Source organism: Epargyreus clarus, unplaced genomic scaffold, assembly GCF_041222505.1.
Source record: "Epargyreus clarus isolate Ecla_fem2 unplaced genomic scaffold, WU_Ecla_fem_2.2 ptg000001l, whole genome shotgun sequence".
Lineage (NCBI taxonomy): Eukaryota > Metazoa > Arthropoda > Insecta > Lepidoptera > Hesperiidae > Epargyreus > Epargyreus clarus.
This window is the reverse complement of record NW_027332209.1, coordinates 15083387-15106664: the sequence shown is the minus strand read 5'-3', so window position 1 is coordinate 15106664 and position 23278 is coordinate 15083387. Positions and strand designations below refer to the sequence as shown.

Below are 23278 nucleotides of genomic sequence, written 5' to 3'. Positions count from 1 at the left end.
AAGATTCAAAATGTGGTCGGGTATTTTATTGTAGTAGTAAATACAGTTGCCCATGAAAGATCTAGCCACCTTACATAATCTATGTTTAGGAATTGCTAATTTATTTCTATTTCTGGTATTAAAGTTATGGTGGTTACTATTTTTTTCAAACATATTGATTTTGATCAATTCTACCCCCAAGGAGATAAAATAGGGGATGAAAATATTACTTCGTAACGCGAGCGAAGCCGCGGGCAAGAGCTCGTAAAAAATAAAACAAAGTAATAATTTTGTACTAAAACATAATATATTAACTTAAAAATAATTTTGGTAAATGAAGATAGCCTTAAGACTGTGTCCAGTGGCACTGGGTCTCCAGGCTGTGCGCTGGGCGAGTGGCGGCTCACCACCAGCCGGAGAGCGGCGCGTGCGAGTAGGACACGTGCACGTGCGGCGCGGCCACTACGCGCGACACCTTCACCACGCGCGGCACTGATACTATCTTCTTCACTTCCACTATCTGTAACAATTCATATTTATTGTTGTTTTAATTAAATGATTAGGACTCTACTTGATCTCGATATCTCACGATTCTAATATTCCTTCCCTATTTCCATGGCGACAAAGTTTTTTTTCCAACATATTATGCATTTTCAAAGAGGTTTTCTCGTGTTGTTATTTGTGAAAGCATCGAAGGAAAAATACATGTGTCACTTCATAATTTTCTCAAATGAAAAATACTTCGAAACCACAACATTGCCTAAGCCTTTGTCTTTTTAAGAGGATATCCCGATTTGATTTTGGTTATCATACCTTGGGCACCTCGACGATTTTGTTGACGGAGACGATGTGCGCGGGCGCGTGCTCGACGATGCCGTGGTCGAGATGGATATCGTCGTAGCCGAAGCCGTGGCCGAGGGCGAGGCCGCTGCTGTAGCCGCCGCTGTAGCCGCCGTGCAGGAAGCCGCGCTTGTCGCGCTTGCCCTCGGGCGCTGCGAGCGCGGCAGCGGCGAGCAGGACCATACAAACCTGAAATTATAAACAAATTTTAACTTTTATTTACGTACAGTAAATATTCCGTTAAAGATACACTTGCAATTTGCGATAATTTACAATTCATATAACCACAAATAAAAAAGTTAAAACATCTTGCTCTATCTAAGCTCTAGTTTCTTAAAATCTTCATAAGATGCAAAGATCACATGTTGCTGTTATTCAATTACATGGTAATCACGTGTATTTTAGAAAGAGTGATATCGGTAATAACGTAATACGTAAACCAGTCGAGATAACATCAAGTTCGAAAGAAAGTGTTGAAATGTAGTTCATTAAAATAGATTTAGAATTAGCGTTTTAGCTAATAATTACAAAAATATTTATTACTATGTACGATATTTGTAGGAAATAATTTCATACCTCAATAAATATTATGTAGGACTGACTTATGATTTCCGTTGTTGAACAAAGCTGTCGTCGTTCTAGCAAATAATATTTATTGCACTACCTACAGCAAATACGAGTGCTTTCTTTACTTTTATTTAAAATCAATGTATTTCACGTACAATGTTTTATTAGAAATTAAAAATAAAGGAACCGTAGACTGTTGTGAATTTACTAAATCAGTTCGCGTCGCAGGGTAGACATTGTAATAAGAAGGTTGCTTACGGAGTAAGCAATCAGGGAGAGCAATGCTCTGAATTTATATTACGTTATTAGAGTAGCCCTATTAGTCAATTGGCTATTACATTTGCATTAAGTAACAGTTTTAGGTTAGGACATCCTGAATTAGTGACATTGAAATTAAAGAAAAATAATAATTATGTATATATAATATTATTCAAATGGTAACTAGGCAAGGTACGGTAAACTGCGAATCATTTAAATATTTTGTCTATAAAAAAATTAAAACAATTAAGGGTAGGTTATTTTTATTCATTGGGTAATCTTTAGCTTTTGAAGTTTTGTTAAGTTCTGCTAAATGTTTTCAAAGACATTAAATGTAAAACTTGGGTACAAATATACCTATTTATTTTTGCTGAAGAAAATAAGATTATTAATTTGACTTTTTTTCTTAAGATCATTGGGATGTACTCACGAATGCTTTCATGTTGTTTGTCGTGTTTTGTTTGTTTGTTTGTCGTCGGAGGAGGCCGGTGGTGCGTGTGCTGCGACCGCCGGGGACCCTGCGTTATATACACGGGGCGGCGAGGACGCCGAGCCCTTGCGCAAGTATCGATCCTACTTTATTTAATTACGCTATACTTACACTAGAATAATACCTACAGATTTCAGAAAATAAACATCTCGAATGTGTGTATGATAAAATGTTGGACACGCTAGGTAATATCTCTAATCTGAGAAACACAGCTTCTAAGGGCAATAATAATTTAGTTTTCATTTTTACAATAAGCATATTAACTCGAAATAAAATCAAAATAAAGTAACCGATTGAAAAGATAAAATCATTAGGATAAAAATATACAACATAAAAATGAACTTAATTTTACGAACGTAAGCAATGTATTACAATATTTATCTTCAAATTATTGATATATTATGTTACCGCTGTTTTAACTGTGATTTAATAATTAATAATAGCGACTCGTGACCACGTTCGAGTCAAGAAGTCTACTAAATTAACTAGCAATCTAAAACCCAGGAAAAATAACCAAAGTTCAATGCCGAGCGGTATTATGTTAATGTGATAGACCTGTACATAAATGTATCATCTTCGGATTTCGGTCAAGTGCAAAATGGACATCGATATGTAAATATATTAATTATTCGCAATATTTCAAAGGCATTTTGCAATTCCGCATCCTAGTTGATAGGTTATAACTATAAGGTTTTGCAAACTAATGTAAGTCAATGTTAGCTGAATAACTTCTTTTTATTTGCTACTCGAGGGGTGTAGGACCCCGTTAACGTTTAACGTTATATTTTATAGCTATAAGGCATCCCTTTTTTGCACACATAGAGCATACTAACAAAACAGTATAACAGCAAACAGTTTAAGTTCATAAATATTAATAAAAGGGAGATGCATATAGTGCCAGTATTGCACTGTAGGATAAAATAAAGGTGACTTAAGGTCAGAAGAGTTCAGAAGAGTTCCACATAAAAATTATGGATAAAGAAAATTTTCTTTAAGCATTTATCGACCTTTTATGAAGTACTAAATTGTGCAACTTGGTTTTATAACGATTAAATGTTAGCATTCATTAGCACGAGGTGTTGAGTGTTGTAGTCAGTGCCTAGCGAGTAGCGCGCCTCATACTGAAGGCGTGGTGCGCGCATCGGAAGTTCGTCCAATGTTCATGCTTAACTCCGTAATTAATGCTTTGACAAGTTATGGTAAAAAAATATTAATTTCACTTTCGTTCGCACGCGCCGTCGCAGTGGCTGCGCGCACGCATCCTAAAGACACGGAAAAGTATCGATACTTTGTACTTTCGATATCACTCGATACTTTTACTCATTGAGTATTTTTGACAGATATCGTATTGTATTAATAATATTAGAATTTACTAACTTAAAGCCTGGATATTTATGGTAATTAACCTTCAAAAATAGCAGTGGGAAATACCTACAGTTTTTTGGAATTACGGGTCACATAGTAGCTGCATTAGATATTGATTGATAAACACTAGGACGCTAAAGGTGTCCCAGAAAAAATCGTGTTGAACTTTTTTAAATAAGTCGTCACTGAAATTTGGGTCCCCATATTGTCACTTTTATATATTGTAAGCAATCGATACTTTTCTTTAGAATCTTTTGATACTATACTTTTAAAAAGTATTGTAATGGAAATTAGTAAAATTTTCTTTCGACACTAAGTACTCATGAGAGGAGTATCGATGCTTTCTATTTAATGCCGTGTCCCTACACACACCGCCGTCCACTCCTACTTGTTGCCTCCGTACTATCACGAAAATGTATCATTGGAAATAATTGCCGCAATTATTGTTGCCATTTCCACTACAATTACATCGAAGCATCCAAAATAAGTTCATTGATGCAAGTGATATGCGGGCATTTGCCCTTTTGACACAAGAACATCAGAAATGCGATTACCTAAATAACTCATATCGAACGGTGTAAAAATCCATGTAAAAAGTTGTTGAGCATGTAGTGAACTTAATTATGTAGATATTAAAAATTTAGTGACTTCTTATGATTCTTAAATATTGAAACACAATTTTTTGCGAAGCGTAATACGCAATATATTTCACTGAAGGCTGTCAAAATTTTTCCTTGAATCCAATGTAAAAATTTGAGATGTGAAGGTAAACATTAATTATACTTTTTATAATCATGGTAACTCCTCAGTAGGTATTGTTATCCGGAAGTAATACAGGTTAATGTGAACTCGGTTTCATAGGGCGGCCCGCAGGTGATCGGCCGACCTTTTTATTGGGTTTACCTAAATGGTAAAGGGCATGCAATCCGCCTCGCACCTCGCGGCATACAGAACGTTGCAAATAAAATCCTTGATAAAAACCCTTAACACTTAAAGAAAATAGTTACCAATTTGGTAAAATAAATGTGAGTTACTACGTTATTATGACGATATAATTTAGTATTAATTGAATCATCATTGTGCTACGGTTGAATAATATATAAATCTAATGTTACTCATTACCTAACAACCGCTACTGTACCGATATATGCTACTTGAACGAGAGTTCATGTAATACAAGAGTGTTCATTACACATAAGGTCGAATTACTATACTTTCACTGTTAGCGTCTCCTTTCTATTAAATTGACAAATTGTTATAATTTCCAAACGCACGATACGAGTGTAATTGAAACCACACAGTGCGTCGCGAGGTAAGCCAGCTTGTCAGGACGCCCGCTTGTATCATTTATTATGATGTTTGTACATATGAGTACGTTAGAACACATTCTTTACTTTTTTATAATAATGTAAAGCCAATCATTCATACACTTATTATTGCCTTGAAGCATTGAATACCAGAAAACCTGATTTGCCTGGTTCTATTATATGTTTGGTTCTGTAATGGTTTCACGTTAAAGGGTTTATTTAAATTAGGAGTACTATAGAGTCTACTTCCGTCTATTTTTTTTTAATTCTAGGATACAGTCAAACAATCAAATTGTAATTTAGTGGTAATCGCACAAAAAATGAAGTTAAAGAAAAATAATGAGTAAGGATTTTTCCTTTAACGTATTTTGCACAGAATAAGCAAACCGTATTATATTTTACTAATAACACAAAACTAAATAACCACAAAAGTTTATTATTCAAACACACACGTGTGTTGCTTTTATGGCAGTAGTATAACGAGTCGTGAAATTGATAACGGCCGCCATCTGCGAGCGACCGCGGGCCCGCGCGCTCTGCTGACTGGCAAGCCGGGTTTTATGAGAACTCTTATCTGAAGATTATCGCAAAGATTTTAATTATTTAGATTTTAGACTATATAAGTCACATATGTTTTGGGTTGCTGTTTAGAAATTATATTTTATTTACATAGCGTTACAGTCTCAATAGTAAGTATTTAATTCACTAGATGTTGTGTACATATTATTGTGAGAATATAAACGACTAAGAGGCAAACGGGATAATATTTAAATATTAGTTGTATACAGTAGAAAAACTTTTTATCTGGCTAGTGTAATATAGCTTTAATGTCTCTACCGCTTATGCACAAAGCTCTATTCAATGTTTCATTACCTTTATAGTACTTATTTCATTCATCTTTCAAGAAATTCGTAAACTTAAGATAATTACTTAAGGTTCCGATTGATTGGCTGGAGTTACATAAAAGTTACTCTAATAATAATTATAAATAAAACTATTTGAGCAGAAAGAGATGCACACCATAGACAAGTATTTATTTAGTAAGGTTCAAATAAAAAAAAAAAACATACAAAAATTGGTTTCAAATTTCAATAATTGTTCAATGGCAGGTTGTATTCATTAAGCTCCATTTGTGTGACTTTTACAATACTTTTAGGCTATGCACCTACACATTTTCTTGTGCAACATCACAGGGAGGACAAGCGTCCAAACTTTATGTGACATTACTAAAAACCATAGTGTTACAAGTATTTACGTGATGCACCGTCTCCAACGCTGACGACATCTGTGTCAGCGGTGGTCAGGCCTAAAGCACGGCTTCCGTAACTCCGCGCTTCTTTCATACGTGATCGTAATATACTTGTCGATAAAAGACGCTGTGAGACTACCGGAGCGCGGAGTAAATATTTATAAGTACGCAAAAACCATTGATGCGCGTCATTCACGTTGCGCGCGTTGCAACAGATACACGTCAGCGTACTACATAAGGCACTAAGTGGTTGTTACTTTATACGTAAAATATAATGCCACTAGCTTTTTATAAAACATTACTAATCTAGTTTTATTAAAAAAAAACATCCAATGCACAGTTACTTCTCACATTTCTTAAGGATGTCACTTACAAGAGGTACTGTAACTAAGGATTAACAACCCACCAAAAAGAGCTTTCTTTATATTTAAGTAGGAAATCAGTCATAGGGTAGGGTTTAAAATTCGGCCTCTATCGGGAGTTTGAGGTACATCTTACACCTCATCACTGTTTACCATAGACGAGATCGACGCCAACAGTGCCAACTACTCCACAAATAAAAAAAGTCCACGTCCTGTTAAGGACCCTCTGCCGCCCTTGGACATTTACAACCCTAGATAAGATTGGAGTCCTACCTTAAGTTGGTTACAGATGCGAGGATACGAAACTAGAACCAACACAATTGCTATGAGAAATAGGCGTGGTGGTGCTTCCTCATTCTTACCTCTTCAAAATATCAGACCATAAGCGGCATAGGGGAGTTACATCCAGAGATCCATTCCCGGCTATGTCCAATCACTACTCTAAATTTAAACATTCTACATTTTACAAAATATAGAGTTGTACACAAATTACAGCCGCGTCAAGAGTTCTGTATTTCACCAAATAAATAGCTAAAATACTAATTTTACATCCCTTTATTTAAAAATGTATTTATATTTTTTATTGATTTGAGTAATTGTAATGTTTTTCTATTACCTATAAACTTACGTAATTAACAATTAACTTGTTAGAATACAGATGATTAATTTATATTAATTAGCTAAATTACCTAAATTATGTTGAAATTTTGTGATGAATTCTCACACACGTTAAACTTCTATTTATACTCGTAGTAATGACACCTCATAATTGTTTGTTTAAATTTGTAAGAATTTTGCAACAAAACACATCAATGCCATTGGAAAGGCTAATGTAAATAGAACCGATACACTTTGATGCATTCTAATTTGATTAAAAATGTAAGAAATGTAATAATTTAGTAATACTGATATATAATACTCAGTGTGTTTCTAATTTTTCTGTTTCGACATACGTCATCCATGCACCGTATATTGCAAATTTTTTTGTAAAATATCTTTAGTTCTTGCGATTGTTTCCTAGATATTATTAAAGCGATTTACTTTTTATATTTGTCATTATAATTACAGACTAGCTTACAAAAATTAACGACGCCCGAAGTAGTGGGGTAGTCTTTTGCAATACACCTTAGCAATTAATTAATTTATTCATATTACCATCGTAGTAAATTTACGCAACATTTTTATAAAATAGTACTTTCCTTATGAATATTAGATTAAGAAATATTAATACTCTTAAAATTTAATAAAATAGTGTCGAAATCTAATTACTCGTAATATAATATTTAATTTGAATTATTTACATAATACTCTTTAATATATTTTTATTTCACACAATCCTAATGCTATTGCTAGTTATAGCTAGTTTTTAGAGGAATTTGTGTTAAAAATATTTTGAATTTCGATACATACTAAAGGATCATCCATATACCTACTACTAGTACTACATACTTGTAACACTATTTACGCATGTCGTAAGTTTGATCAAGAAACAGTATATGACCTTATCTCGGCACGATGGTCGGGGCCTCATTAAACTGCTTGTCGTTTTTACGCAAATTCGCTCGTTCAAACAGCGCCGGCGCGGACCTCAAAGGCCGCGAAATCGACATCGTCATGGAAAAGACATCAACGCGCTCTCGCTTCTTGCTTTTATGTTTAAATTGTTTTTACACATGAGATCAGTGATACTAGTAAGAATATCATTAAAATTATAGAATTTTAATTTAAAAAAAATAAGAAAATAAAATTCCTTTTTAAAAAATACATGTATATTTGTGTTTTAAACAATAAATAGATAAATTAAAATCACATTTAGAAATCACATTATTATCACATTACGGTTTCACTGAGTTCACCACCATCCACTGCCAGAGCTAGAACCGTAGCCGGAGCTGTAGCCTGAGCTGTAGCCGGAACCGTATCCGCCACCGATGCCGGAGTATCCGCCAGAGTAGCCCGCGGAGTAGCTGGGTGCGGCGACCACGCGGTTCACAGTGACCACTTGTGGTACCGACACCACCTTGCGTACATTCACCACCTGCGGCACGTCCACCACTTTTTGCACGTTCACCACTTTGTTGACGCTGACGACGCTCGGGGCCACAGACAGGCCGCTGTATCCGCCGCTGTACCCGCCGCTGTACCCGCCGCCGTATCCGCCTCCGTAGCCACCTCCATAGCCACCACCGTAGCCGCCGGAGATGCCGCCGGAGTATCCGCCGGAGTGCAGGCCGCTAAGGTAGCCGCGCTTCTCGCGCACGTTACCGGCGGAAACACACGCCACCATCATGCACAGGGCTACGATCTGTTAGCAAACGAAAAGAATATGATTTAAATAAATTAGCCTACGAGCTATTAGTCCAGGTATCCTTAAATGGAACTCTTGGATTCCAGTTTCCTTAGTGTCACCGCCACATGGATTATTAACGGCGGTGATCCTGATGCCATGTTGTAGTCTGAAGGATGCGTTAATACAGAAATATTTACATGAACCAGTCCGTCATAGATAAGGTCAGTTTGGGCAGCAATTTGTGGTCTTCATCAAATCTCATTTTTAGTGTCTGCGGATTTATGTTAATATTAAATTACAAAGCATCGTATGCAGACAAGATGTATTTTTTTTAATTTGTTTTAAAATACTTACGAAGGTTTTCATGGTGGAGGTGGTTGGATGTACAGAGGCTGTAGAGAGCGAGTGATGTCCCGCTTGGCTCCCGGCAACATTTATACTAATATCGTGGCGCAACGCGTCCTCGTATATAAATTAATTCGTAATATATATTTCCTTGAATTTGCAATTAAGAATTAAAATTCACTTTAATGTGATCTGCGGTTAAGTGTATAAAATTTGACTAAGTTTCAGAGCAATCCACTGTGCCCTTTATTACTAATATTATTGGTTTTAATACTTATACAACAGCATAAATATGTATAGTAATTAGAATTCTACACAAGTTAAATATATTTCAGAGTAAGTAAAATTTTAAAGTTAGAGTACTTTAGTTAGTCTTTATGACTTATTATATTTCAGGATATTAAGTACTTCGTCTTTATACGTTTTAGAACGTGGTATTTAATAACATCATTACAAATATTACAATTTTACAATTTTAAATGGCATTTAATCAGAATTGATTCTTTTTTTATATAATATACCAGTAGTAGACGAGCATGCAGTCTCCCTGATGGTAAGTGGTTACTGCTGCTCATAGGCATCTGTAATCAATAGGATATACGAGTAGGTATAGGATTAGATATTTCTACCTGATGAATTTCTACAGATGCGCTGCTACCCCTCAGGACTAAGCTGGAACGCCTCGGAAAAGTATGTCTCTGTTATCACACCTTTCAAACCAGAACACAGCAGCGCCTAACGTTGTTGTTATTCTTATAGAAGTAAATTGAACGTCCTTTCAAAATTTCAACTATTTTTATTGATCAGGGGATGTCATAAGTTAAACATTCGGATCCAATTTTAGAGCGAATCTGCAAATGTATTATGACGTCGCTAATGCAAATAGTCTGTTTTAGATTAAGAGTTTTCAGACAAACACACACAATTTAATAATTATACCTTTATAATTAATACGACGAAGCCCTGGTGTTGATCATAGATCTGTTACTTGTTTACCTGTGAATAAGGTTACCCTTACGAAGTAAATGAAATTCAAAAGTACAAGACTTTTTAATTTAATTTATTTAATAATAAAAAATTGTCTGAATGCAAGTCGAACTCGCACCTTTTTTGTATCTTCTATGATAGAGGTTACGTTTATTATGGTTATAGAATTTGTATGACTGATTTTATTTATTTATTACAATAATCTACACTTACTAATATATTCGAGTATAAATGTTTTACATAATAATGTGTGTATGTTTTTATTGTATTTACATGCTCTTACTATGTCTTTAATTTTGAATTAATTAATTAAAAATTTATAAGTTTATGCATATATGACATATACACAGTGACATTGTGACGTATTAAAGTGTGAATATAAAAGCATCCGTTATTATCGTTGTTGTTATAAAACGTGAGATTTCTTCTTATTTATAGTTTTATTCAACATAGTTGAAAGTAAATATGGGACGGTAATTACGTTATATAAAAATCCGTTGTAATTTTATTGTAGTTCTGTTGAGTGCAGACTTTTAAAAATATTTAATGTATAAAGAAATGCATATTTAATAGTTATTGTTTTAAAATTGAACTAAGTTACCTTGTTACCTGTTTGCGAAGGGGAAAGTTCTTCAAGCGTTTTCATTCTTTGGTACGCCCTTCAGGCTAAGGAGCTCGGCAAATATTAGCACGTGAGGTGCTGCTGGATTTTTTTTTAATTGCGGAAGTGACAGAGGCATTATATATAATATACTTTAAAATATGTCGCGTGTGATAAAACACTGGGTGGGGCGGATTTTCTCATGTTAATGTCGATATCAAATATAAGTTAATAAATAAACCACTTATAGACACTGTAGGCGGCGACAAACAACAATGTTTGAATTACTGAAAATCTTTCAAAAGTAAATTTTACAATATTTAAATTCTATTAATATATTTTCTACTTGTTCCCCTTCCAATATTATATTTGTAATCATTCGGTTTTTGTTTTATGATAATTTGTTTAATTATTGTGTGATAATAGACTGTACTATCCGATTTAAGTTAAATGTTTTTTTTTCCTTTTATTTAATACTTATGACCTAAGTATTCGATATGTCCATTAGTTAAGGTTTAGTATGAGAAATAGATTGACAACTACGGTCCCACTAAAAATGACTACTAATTACTTAATATACCTATTACTTCTTGTTATATACTACTTCTTTCTAACGTTTAATATGATTTTAAATATATTTTTGGCAGAAATTAGTGGTTTTGGTTCGGAGAAATGATTCAGGCAAATTGACAATTTAGCATCAGTATTGAACGAAATACCGCGCAGATCATAAGTAACTTGACATTCCATATTAATAATATGAATAATGACCTAAATTTACTCGAACATAAAAATATAAATTCTGGGGGAACAAAACATGTCCTTTTGAATGACTTGAAACATTAGGCCACAGACATGTTATAATATGCGAAATGTTTAAATTTATAAATGGCGAGAACTTAACTGCCAGCGTAATATGAAATAATAGTTTTTTTTTTTAAAATGAGCCTTTTTCTTTAGTTTTTCAATTAAAATTACCCTCCAGAACTTGATCCTTATAAGCAAAACTATCCGATGGTGGAATAATACAGACTGTGTTTTATTTATTTTACAAAATAAACTCGTTCGATTCCATGGTGAGGAAGAAAGTGATACTACCGGTATCCGGCCGGATAGGTGCTGCTACCCGCTATCCGGCTGGATAGCGTTTAGGTTGCCGGATAGGCCGGATACCAGATAGTTGCCGGATATCCATTGCATCACTACTGTAAACCTTCGGAGTCACTTACTAATTATTAATTATGAATTACATAATTTTTTGTTCAGGTTTTACGACTACCGAAAACCGACAGATAACTACACATGTGATCTGATCCGAGTGTCTCTGAATCTGACTCCTAATAAATGACAAGTTGTTAACGAAGTGTATTTTATTTTGCAGGATTGGTACACCTTAAATAAGGGTATCGTCGTACGCTATAATGCAGAGGTCCTCGCGGTGATGGCCCCGGCGTCGTATCATGAGTTGCTTTGCTACATTTACTAAGCGTCGAGGGTATCCTACGAGCAATGTAGCGCAGAAAATGTGTGGCATAGCGCAGTATCTTCATAGTAAATTAATATGCACAGATTCAATTCTACGTTACGTAGACATCTAAGTAATACGTTTTGTTTTTTTTGAGTCCGTGCATTTGTCAATCGACTTTTTACGAGCCTATTTGCATCTATGATACACAGAGCCTAATGTGCGGATATGTTAAAAGTGTTATTAATTATGATGGATTTTTATAAATGTAAAATATGTAAATGCAAATAATATGTAAAACCTTAACAAAACTTTATCTACCTAAAAGGTAATCGAGGACATTAATTTATTTTTTTGAATAATATATTGAATAATAATTTTACGGTTCTATTTTATCTTAGGACGTTAGTAAAAAAAAAAAAACGAAAAATGTAATAAAAAAGTATATTTTTGGCTGATAATAAATAAAATTAATAAAATACCATGTTTTGGACAACTAAATCACAATAACAATTTGACTATCACATCACTGTTGAGTTCACCACCATCCACTGGAGTAGCCGGAGCCGTAGCCGGAGCCGTAACCAGAGCTGTAGCCCGAGCCGTAGCCGGAGCCATAACCAGAGCTGTAGCCGGAGCCGTATCCGCCGCCGATGCCGGAGTATCCGCCAGAGTAGCCAGCGGAGTAGCTGGGTGCGGCGACCACGCGGTTCACAGTGACCACTTGAGGCACGGACACCACCTTGCGCACGTTCACCACCTGGGGCACGTCCACCACCTTCTGCACGTTCACCACCTTGTTGACGCTGACGACGCTCGGGGTCACAGACAGGCCGCTGTATCCGCCACCGTATCCGCCGCCGTATCCACCGCCGTATCCGCCTCCGTAGCCGCCTCCATAGCCACCGCCGTAGCCGCCGGAGATGCCGCCAGAGTATCCGCCGGAGTGCAGGCCGCTGAGGAAGCCGCGCTTCTCGCGCACGTTGCCGGCGGATACACACGCCACCATCATGCACACGGCTACGATCTGTGGAAGATATTGTTTATAATAATTTATGTGCTAGATTCAAATTATTTATTAGATTTTATCAAAGAATATCAAAATTATCTTTTAAATGTTAATTTACTTTGCCATTAGCAATACCTGTTATAGGATTAGCTTCGTAAAGTTAACCTTTTGCAATAACCGTCTATCCTTGAGTGAACTAGTTCTAGATTTATCAAATAAAGTTATCTTCCTAATAAATCGTAACAAGAAAACGTTGAGTATTTCACAAAAAATATTCTGAAATGCATAATATAGACTATGTATTATGCATTTCATCACAGTTAATGTATGACGATCCACTTTTGGGGTTAAATAACCGGGCTTATAGTTTTAATATGCAACTTCATTACTTAATTATAAAATTTACATGACGAATTTCAATTGTTGTATTCGTAAAGTAATTGTTTACACAAACTTACAGTTGAAAACATTTCAACAGTTACAGTTTTTGGTTAGAGTGATCGAAGTAATTTTGATGTACTTACGAAGGCTTTCATGTTGGTTGGTTAGTGCAGGAGCTGGCGAGGATCGGAAGGTGAGTGATGAGTGGTGACCACTGCGGGGCCCGCGCCATTTATACCACACACGGGGCGACGTTGCGACACGACGCGATGTGTCCGCTTCTAAATTATTCAGAATCAATTAATTTATAGCACTTTTATTATGATTTTGTGATTAGCCTTAGGATTTTTAAATCCGAGTATTGGTAACATTTTGTGGTCAAAATGAAATTGATTTAGTATATCTTTTGTCGGAAGTAAGTCAACGAGATAATTACTAATGGATTTTCGTTGCCTGTTGTAACTTTAATCATCATCATCATCATCAACCCATTACTGTCACAGTGGTGGGCACGGGTATTCTCTCATAATGAGAAGGATAAGGCCATAGTCCACCGCCCTGGCCAAGTGCGTATTGGTAGACATCACATACTTTTTTGAGATTTTTTTATTTTTGTTATAATTCTCTCAGGTATGTAGGTTTCCTCACGATGTTTTCCTTCACCGTTTAAACAAGTGATAATTAATTTCTAATACACACATAATTTTGAAAAATCTGAGGTGTGTGCCTGGGATTTGAACCTCGGACCCCTCGATCGAGAGGCCAAGTTTCTTAACCACTAGGTTATCACTGCTTTAATCATTTTATGTGCTGTAAAATTTAATCATACTTGAGGAATATTACTCTGTGTTTTTATAACATTACAGTAGCAAACGAGGTTGAAGTCTATCTGATGGTAACTAGTCACTGTCCATGGGGCACATCTGTATCTAACTCCATACAGCACAGGGACTAAGGCAGATCACAGATGCGAATACTCCTGAGGACTAAGGTGGTTGCTCAAGTCAAGCCGGCAATAGTTGGAGTCGCAGCCTCTTTGGTTTTAAATTAATTATTCTGACGTGTTTCATTCCAACTTGATGGACACAGGCCTATTTTTATGGAACTTTCACACGTATTGAAAATTTACTGGGAAAGGGTCCCTTATATTAAATCTTTTTCATGTGAATATTTTTTAGCTTAGTCCTCAGGGGTAGCGGTTTATCTATGGCCGACCTCATATAGGAATATCTAATCCTATTTGAGGTTCATTACAGATGTCCATGGGTGGCAGTAGCCACTTACAATTAGGTGGATTGCATGCTCGTCTGCTTCTCCTATATTATAAAAAAAGAAAAAAAGGTGGCGTCTCTCTGTCGCAGCGCACCGCTTACTTCAGCACATAAACGCACCGTCGCGGAACCCGAGCCACTTACGTTGCGATGTCGTGTGTTTACAGCCTGAAAGTTGCGTCTGAAAAAAAAACGCTTAAGAAATGCGATTGTCTATATATTTTATTCTATGCGAGTAAATAGCAAGTCAAAAGATACTACTAGTGTACTGAACAAAAAACTTACGTATTTATTAAGCTGGAATCTTATAAATAATTGACCTAGTCCAAGTCGAATTTTTCCAAATGTTTATTTGTTATTTTTTTATATATTTAGTGTTTGTTATCATAACAGGCATAGAAGTGAACGCATTGGGAAGATTTGAACTGTGTATCTATTACAGTTCCAGAGATAGAGCCCTGTGAGAGACGTACCTACAGACAGCAGAGGCGTAGTAATAGTATTCCGTATTTTCCCTTTGGGCACGGAACCCTAAAAATGTTTAATGCATAAAGTATAATTTAACATAGGCTAAACTTTAATATAAGGACGTAAAAAAATGAAACAAATGGAAACCAATTGACAGTCAAGGCCGTTTTATATTATTTTATATTTGTATTGAAATTACACTATGTTTAGTGATTGTATATTTTACCGACATATTATTTCTGTGATAAAACAAAAGGACAACACGTTGAAAAAGACACATCTATGAAAATTAAACTCTGTCTTGTGTTGAGAATAGAGCTTGATGTAACTGTACCCTTACCATGAGTTTCTACGTTTTAACAAATATGACTGTTTTGGTATTTGTTTACGTATTGGCCCACACAATTTCCAAGCTCTGACACAATCCGCTTGGGGCGCTGATTGGAAATTGTATGGGCAAATACTTTAACAAATACCAAAACAGTCATATTTGTCAAAACGTAAAAAATCATGGTAAGGGTACTGTAGACATAAGTCTATAAACAAAATAACAAGGATAATTGATCTTTTTAGATAAGTCTATTGCATATTGCAAATGATGTGTTGCCGGTCTACGAGTATAACACTACTCCATAGTGGCTTTTTTTCAAGCGTCTTAGTCGACGTCGTGTACGAGATAAATCCCGATGACAGACCGTAAGGCCCTTGAGTTAATTTATTAACTTTATCATTTCATAATTTTATAACTTTCTATTTCTTTTATTATTTCATATAAACGAATAAATAATAAATAAACGCATCTAACACTCACAGCCCATACTAGGCTTCCCTGTATCTTTTGTGCCATGGACACACATAAAGACGAATACACAAACACCCAGACCCAGAACAGATATCTAAATTCATCATTCAGATCTGTCTGGCCGGTGATCGAACTCGGAAGCCTTTGCGCGTCGGAATTGTAAGGTGACCGTTCCGCCACGCGAGTCGTCGTATATATTTAATATCTTTCATTTCTTTTGTTCTACACACTTGTATATGTTCTATATTTTTATGCACAGAATTCGTTTCTTTACTGAGGATATCGCTGATTATCTAGATTTAAGCGGAGGGGACATGTCAATCAATTGAGGCCATTTTACATCCATACACGAGTATGAACAAATGCAAAACCAGTTATTGTTTGATTTGTTAATGCAAGTAATGATATCCTAACAACCAAGATTAATATCATGATATACCTGGTAGTAAGGCAGTGATAGCCTAGTGGTTAAGAAACTCGGCCTCTCGATCGAGGGGTCCGAGGTTCGAATCCCAGGCACGCACCTCTGATTTTTCAAAGTTATGTGCGTATTAGAAATTAATTATCACTTGCTAAACGGTGAAGGAATACATCGTGAGGAAACCTGCATGCCTGAGAGATTTATATAAAAATAAGAAATCACGAAGGTATGTAAGGTCTACCAATACGCACTTGGCCAGCGCGGTGGACTATGGCCTGATTCTTCTCACTCTGAGAGGAGACCCGTAGCCAGCAGTGGGACAGTAATGGGTTCATGATGATGATATAACTGAATACTATGATTTATCAATATCTACAACGTATTATACAGCGAAAACCTCAACTTGCACGCGTGTTTGTTTGCCTAATGTTGGTCGCGATAATAAAAAAAGCTTTGTCTGGAACATAATTTTAATTTAAATTTGTCTGAAACATAATAACGAAATTAAGTAAAAATATCTATCTTGCTGTGCACTGCGTTGTTATAAGGTGTGAGCTGGTTGGTACAGTCGCACCTCGAAGGGAATTCTTTAATTGAAAGACTTATTTTACAAAAATACATATTTAATTTTATTTACACATATCACAAATATCATACATTTTTATTTAAAAAATAATAAATAAAAGTCATAGAACAAAAATATTCACAATGAGATATTTTGACTAGAGTGGCGTCAGGTATTCATTCACCACCAGCCGCTGGAGTAGCCGTGTCCGCTGGAGTAGCCGTGTCCGCTGGAGTAGCCGTGTCCGCTGGAGTAGCCGGAGCCATAGCCGGAGCCATAGCCGGAGCCGTAGCCGGAACCGTAGCCCAGTCCACCGGAGTATCCGCTGGAGTAGCCGGCGGAGTAGCTGGGCGCCGCCACCACCTTGTTAACGGTCACCACTTGAGGCACGGACACCACCTTGCGCACGCTCACCACTTGCGGCACGTCCACCACCTTCTGCACGTTCACCACCTTCTTGTGGGTGACGACACGCGGTGCGTAACTGACGACGGGTGCGGAGTAGCCGCCGTATCCTCCGTAGGAGCCACCATAGCCGCTAGCGTAGCCGCCACTGTAGCCGCCGCTGTAGCCGCCGCCGTAGCCGCCGCCGTGGCCACCGCTGTATCCGCCGTAGCCGGAGGAGAAGCCGACAGCGGAGTGCAGGCCGCTGAGGTAGCCGCGCTTCTCACGTACGTTGCCGGCGGACACGCAAGCCACTAAGGCACACACTGCTACGATCTGTAAGGAAAATAATTGATTAGTACATTTGTTACTATTAACTACAAAATAGACTAAATGTATAAAGTAACCCAAACTTTTAAGCAAAGTAAACGATGCACTGACTTTGTCTTTGATACTTTCTGTTCCAATTAAAGACTAAATAAGAATTTAATAACGTATTTCCGACGTCATATTTGAGTACTTACAAAGGCTTTCATGGTGGTTGGTGTTCGGGAAGGGGCGGTGGAATGACGCTGCAGCGCCGCGTGAGGCATATATACCGGCGCGTGTCGCAACGCGTCCTCGCGACGCACCTCTTGCCGGCAATTAGGCTTCTACATTTATGATTATTCATAACAATTATTGCCGAGCCTCCGAATAATGGTACGAATTTAGATTGGTTTTAAAAACCTTGTAGGCCGCTTAAGATGTTCATAATACGAAGAATATATGGGCGGGTTCAATAATAACATTGATTTATTATACAATACGAAATATTAACTTAAATAATTCAAGGGTAAAAGAAACGATATCATTCATGAAATTTCGATAAGTTATTGGTTAAATTACTATGTATTTCATTGTTATAATAACTTATGTACCTAACATGTATTATCGTAGTAAATAGAGAAACTTGTCTGATCTTACTACATGATTTTTTGCCTGTCATCAATGATGCTTTGTTTACATGTGCAAGCAATTTCATATCGTACGAATGATGTAAATTGTTTTCGGCTTATTGTATTGATTATTTCATTTTAAATGAAAATAAATTTTATGGAATGTCCCACTTAAGTGTACGAGTGAACTTTCCGCAGGTCACCACAAACGGACGATTCGAAATTTGACATTTAAAAAAATCGAAAAGGACACAATCATTTGTAATCTTAAGCAGTACCGGTGTATTAAAAGTCATACTGTGAGTTGTGCAATACGGATAGCGAAAGATGTCAGCCCTTATTGCTACTAATCTTCCTCGCGGGAGAAACGTCCTAGTAAGATGAGCAATAGTTTTATTTCATTGTGTATCCCTACACAATACAATAAAACTGAAGTGTGTTTGTAATGACAAAATGACTTTTTAATAATTGAATTTAAAAGTACCGTACTTAAAACATGTACTATTAATTAAATTTTTGTTTCTCTGTCTGTGTGTCAATTTGCCTGTTTATTCCGGCTAAGTAGTTACCTGATGGTAAAACGAATAACGAAGCTAAGTTTGTTAAGAAAAAGAGAGAAATCGCTGGATTATTTAAACTTTTAAGCGTGGGCGAAACCTCGGAGAGCTCGTATGACGTAAATGGGAATTATTTAGGATCCAATTTGATGTGTCATGGAACAGAACAAAGAGATAATGATAATGAGAACAGTTATTACAACATAACATCTTTGTAAGGCTCATTCTGTTTATAAGTACACTGAAGGCTAGCACTTTCATTCTGCAGCCGTATCATATTTATTTTTTATTTTTAGCGCTTAAAATTGTATATCTCAACGGGTCAATATGACATTAAAAATAAAACAACTTTACTCTTGTGCAACGTGGTATTCCCCGACGCTTCATTGTGTGGAGTTGATAAAAGTGGTAAGGAGGATAAAATGATATTTTTTATTTCTTTAAGCTACATATAAGAATCGTACTACTAGCATAAAATAGAATTATGCTTAAGTAACTTTAAACATTATAGGGCGGTCCTATGTATTTTAATATCATGGTGTCAGGAATTAAATTTGTATGAAAAATCAAGTACAGAAGAAAGCTATTGCCAAAAAAATCTATAAAGGGAGTTCTTAATGTTTTGAAACTGGGTAAAAATTACTAATCGGCACATTGCGGCATAGTAGAGTACGCGAACTTTTTGTATTTTGCATAAATATCCGAGCCGAGCCAGTGGAGATATAATATGTACGTACAAAATAATTCTTTATTACTATCCCTATTTTTCCTGTAATTAAGTAGGAAGGTAAATTGGGAAAGATGTATGATTAACTCTACAAATATCTCTCTGGTTTCGGTGTTTTATGTAATTAAATGGTAACTGGCATTTTGAAATGCTCTTAACTTTGAATAATGCACTTTACATTTATACTTTTTGCGAATTAATGCAAAAGATGGCTTAATATTTACATACTTAACGCATTTTGTAAATCGCTGGTTGACCGGGCAATCGCACTAAAAGGCATATTAATTACTGTATGGAAGATCCTATTCCTATATATATCTAAATGCTGAAATGAATAGTGAAATTTCTTACTGTTTAAATCAAAATATTTGATTCAGCGAAGATTTTGTAAAATGTGTCAACGTTAACAATCTTCGCTTCATGGAGTGTTTCTTTTTTCATTCACAACGAAAATATTAATCATAAAGTACTACGATAACTTAAGACACGCTTACACTTCGTAGTTTTTGTACACATAAATACGCTCTTCGGTATTTTCAAACGAACGAAAGCCTTGACGCTAACAAACTCATAGCAAACCAAACAAATCATACTACGCGACGAAAATTAATGACTTACATCTCATAAAAACTAGATTCCGAAGCAGGTAAGTAAATAAGTAAATATGTATTAAGCAATGTACACACGATGGCCATTGCGAACCCTCGTAAGTCGTAATTGTACGGCTCTACCTTTGAATGGAATTCGCAAACAGTCATTTGTCAAAGGTTCAATTAACGTGGTCTGACGGCAGTTGTGCTTATATTGCTTATGCCTATTTAATTTTAAATTATGCAAATGATGCTTGGTGAAACAAGACATTTTAAAAATAATCTCTTTTCCTATTTTTCCGATGTAGGAACGCTATTTATTTATTTAAATAATTTTAGAAGGAATAAGTTAAATTATGGGAAGAGTCCCTTGCAGAAAAACGTAATAGGATTTCACGCAGCCAGCTCGTTAAAAAAGACAAAAATATTAGGTAAATTTTGAATAAGTCTGACAAGGTGAACTGGACAACTTCGCCTCTCATCAGGAATGCTTAGCGCTTTGTAATTCTGCTTCAGTTTAGCAACTCCCAAGTGGACGTGTTCGCTGATCTCAGATCATCTAAATCACAACGATCCAGTTATTACTCATATTACATAAACGAGTAAAGGTCAATGTGGAGCGGAGCGTGGAGCCGCGAGCCGCCGCGCGCCGGGGGAGCACGCCGCCTTTCACGCGCGGTGTCGACATCACCTGCTTTCAAAATAATCTGCGAGAAATGACCAACGGGTACAACTACCACTACCCTTAGATCGGCTTCTCTATGGCCGAGGCCAACCGCATCGTTACTTTTATTACTTTATACATTTTAAATTGCACGACTTAAAAGTACTGGTCGCGTGGTATTGTTTGTTTTTCTTGAATTTTAGAAAGGTTAACGATGACCGGTTGAGGCTCAATGCTAGTGAAGACACTAAATGTACTAAAAATAACTATTGCAGTCGCTACGTTACTTGCGATGTTTATTTTCTTTTGACAGGTATGCTCTAAATTTAACAATTAGTAAAATAGATTTTTATAAATTCTTCTTCTCACTTCTTAGAATCAATTTCAAATGTTTAAATAGATAAATAAAATATAATATAATTCCATATATAAGATAATACAAAAATGATGAATATGTTGGGAGCGGTATGAAAAAGCATTAAAGAAAAGAGCTTTATTTTTTTAAACCGGAAATATAAAAGTATACATACTCGTATGTACTTAGTACGAGTATTTTTGATATTATTTGTTATTTCAGATTTCACTTGAACTTCAAGTAAACGTATAGGTAGGTTACTAAACTGGTACAGTTTTTTTGGTTACATAAAGAAAACAAGAAAACGTAGTCATATAAAATACTTGCAATTAGTACCTAATAGGCTTTGTTCTATATTTTCGAAGTTCCTTGATTTCAATTTCAGGACTTTACCCTAGTATCCTAAGCACCATGATCATAATGTAAAAGGAGAAGTTCATAAATAACTTAGTCAAACATATAAATTTATATAACTTAAATGTTTAGTCGGGGGGAATCCTGGAAACTTTAACGTGACCATCTAGTTTGGAGGACACAGCACACCGCGAACCCACTGGTTGTTGAGCTACACAAAGCATGTTAATGTGTGTATCGACATGGAAAGTGAGATAAGTGCGGGTCGCGGCGGCCTTGGCAGTGACCGCGGCCGCGCGCCAAGTTAGGCCGCGCGCCTGTAGCCGTGAACACTGTACACTGTACACACGCCGTGTGCAGAGCTAGCAGTCAAGTGCAACGGTGAAGATACTTGAATAAAATTAGTTTTTTAAATTTTTCTTTTTTTAAATATAGGAGTAGCAGACGAGCATGCAGTCCACCTGATGGTAAGTGGCTACTGCCGCCCATTGACATCTATAATCAACCCCAGATTGGATTAGATATTCTTACCTGAGGCCGGCCACAAAAGCGAAGCTACCCCTGAGGACTAACCTGGGACGCTTCGGAAAAGTATGAACCACCTACCATACTATTCAAACCAGAACACAGCAGTGATTAACGCTGCTGTTATGAGGCAGAAATAGGTGCAGCGGTGGTGCCGCCGGAGTCGTACCACAAAGGGTTCTATCACCTTCAATAATATATAGTTTCCGTTTATAACACCTAACGTAATGGCATTTGCCTTATTCGCTGGGTATTCCTTTCCTTAGCACGCGTTTCTGTACATATGTATGAGTAATATTTTTTTACTCACTGAAACGGTAAAGGAAAACATAATTAGAAAACATACTTGTAATATAACTTGAAAATGAATTTCTCAAAAGTTTTTAAAGGCTTCGCTTCTTACTTCAGAGGAAGCTTTTGCCTAGTAGTCAGGTAATAATGGGTTAATAATAAAATCATAGTTTGAGTTACTTTATAAATAGAACTAAGTATATAATAATCGGATTCTAAAACGATCTAAAGCTCGAAATTTTTATTATTATAAGTCTACTCGTATAATACATTACTACATTATTTAAATGCAATACTACCATTTAAGTCTGAGAGTTTGTATAACGTTTCTGATAATTTTATAATGAACATCTATAAATAACTCAATTGCTTATGTATGCAACAGATAGTTTTATAACAACACTTTAAAATCCATAAAGTATATTTTAATACGTAATTTAAAATGCATAAATGAGCTGTATATTTCATCTTGAAATGTAAATATAAATAAGTGGTATTTTTCTAATGACATCACCTACTGTTGATACTGAATTTGACCGAGAACAATCAATGAGCGGCCGCCATTCAACTGGTTTGGAATTAAGAGGCGTGTTAATTAGTAGGTTAACATTGTTTACGGACACATTATCTAGGGTTGTCAAAAAAAAAATCCTTTCTTTAATTTTTTCACTACAATAGTCCATATAAACAGTTAATCCATAATTGCTTTGGTTCCATCACGGACCTCGAAATATTAGGTACATCGTATTATATTTCATGGATACGAAGTACCTGTATAATGCCTGCTATTTATTTCAACAAATTCTTTAAATTAATAATTACAATGATAATTGAGTAATATATACAAATTATTTGTAATTTAGGTAATTTT

General features: G+C 36.0%; 3 protein-coding genes across 3 annotated transcripts; all 3 read right to left on the bottom strand.

Annotated features, from left to right (window-relative positions):
- Positions 1 to 264: 264 nt before the first annotated feature.
- Positions 265 to 2177, bottom strand: LOC140757706 (uncharacterized). The gene is made up of 3 exons (XM_073093605.1): positions 2075 to 2177; positions 793 to 1008; positions 265 to 499 (listed from the first exon to the last, which is right to left on the bottom strand). Exons 1-3 carry the CDS (start codon positions 2084 to 2086, stop codon positions 383 to 385), a joined length of 345 nt encoding a protein of 114 aa, XP_072949706.1. The 5' UTR covers positions 2087 to 2177; the 3' UTR covers positions 265 to 382.
- Positions 2178 to 8190: 6013 nt separating this feature from the next.
- Positions 8191 to 9073, bottom strand: LOC140757692 (uncharacterized). Its single transcript, XM_073093604.1, has 2 exons — positions 9062 to 9073; positions 8191 to 8722 (listed from the first exon to the last, which is right to left on the bottom strand). The coding sequence occupies exons 1-2, from the start codon at positions 9071 to 9073 to the stop codon at positions 8270 to 8272; spliced, it is 465 nt and encodes a 154-aa protein (XP_072949705.1). The 3' UTR covers positions 8191 to 8269.
- A 3459-nt stretch (positions 9074 to 12532) lies between these two features.
- Positions 12533 to 17958, bottom strand: LOC140742281 (uncharacterized). Its single transcript, XM_073073151.1, has 3 exons — positions 17931 to 17958; positions 17206 to 17742; positions 12533 to 13132 (listed from the first exon to the last, which is right to left on the bottom strand). The coding sequence occupies exons 1-3, from the start codon at positions 17940 to 17942 to the stop codon at positions 12644 to 12646; spliced, it is 1038 nt and encodes a 345-aa protein (XP_072929252.1). The 5' UTR covers positions 17943 to 17958; the 3' UTR covers positions 12533 to 12643.
- Between the last annotated feature and the right edge of the window lie 5320 nt (positions 17959 to 23278).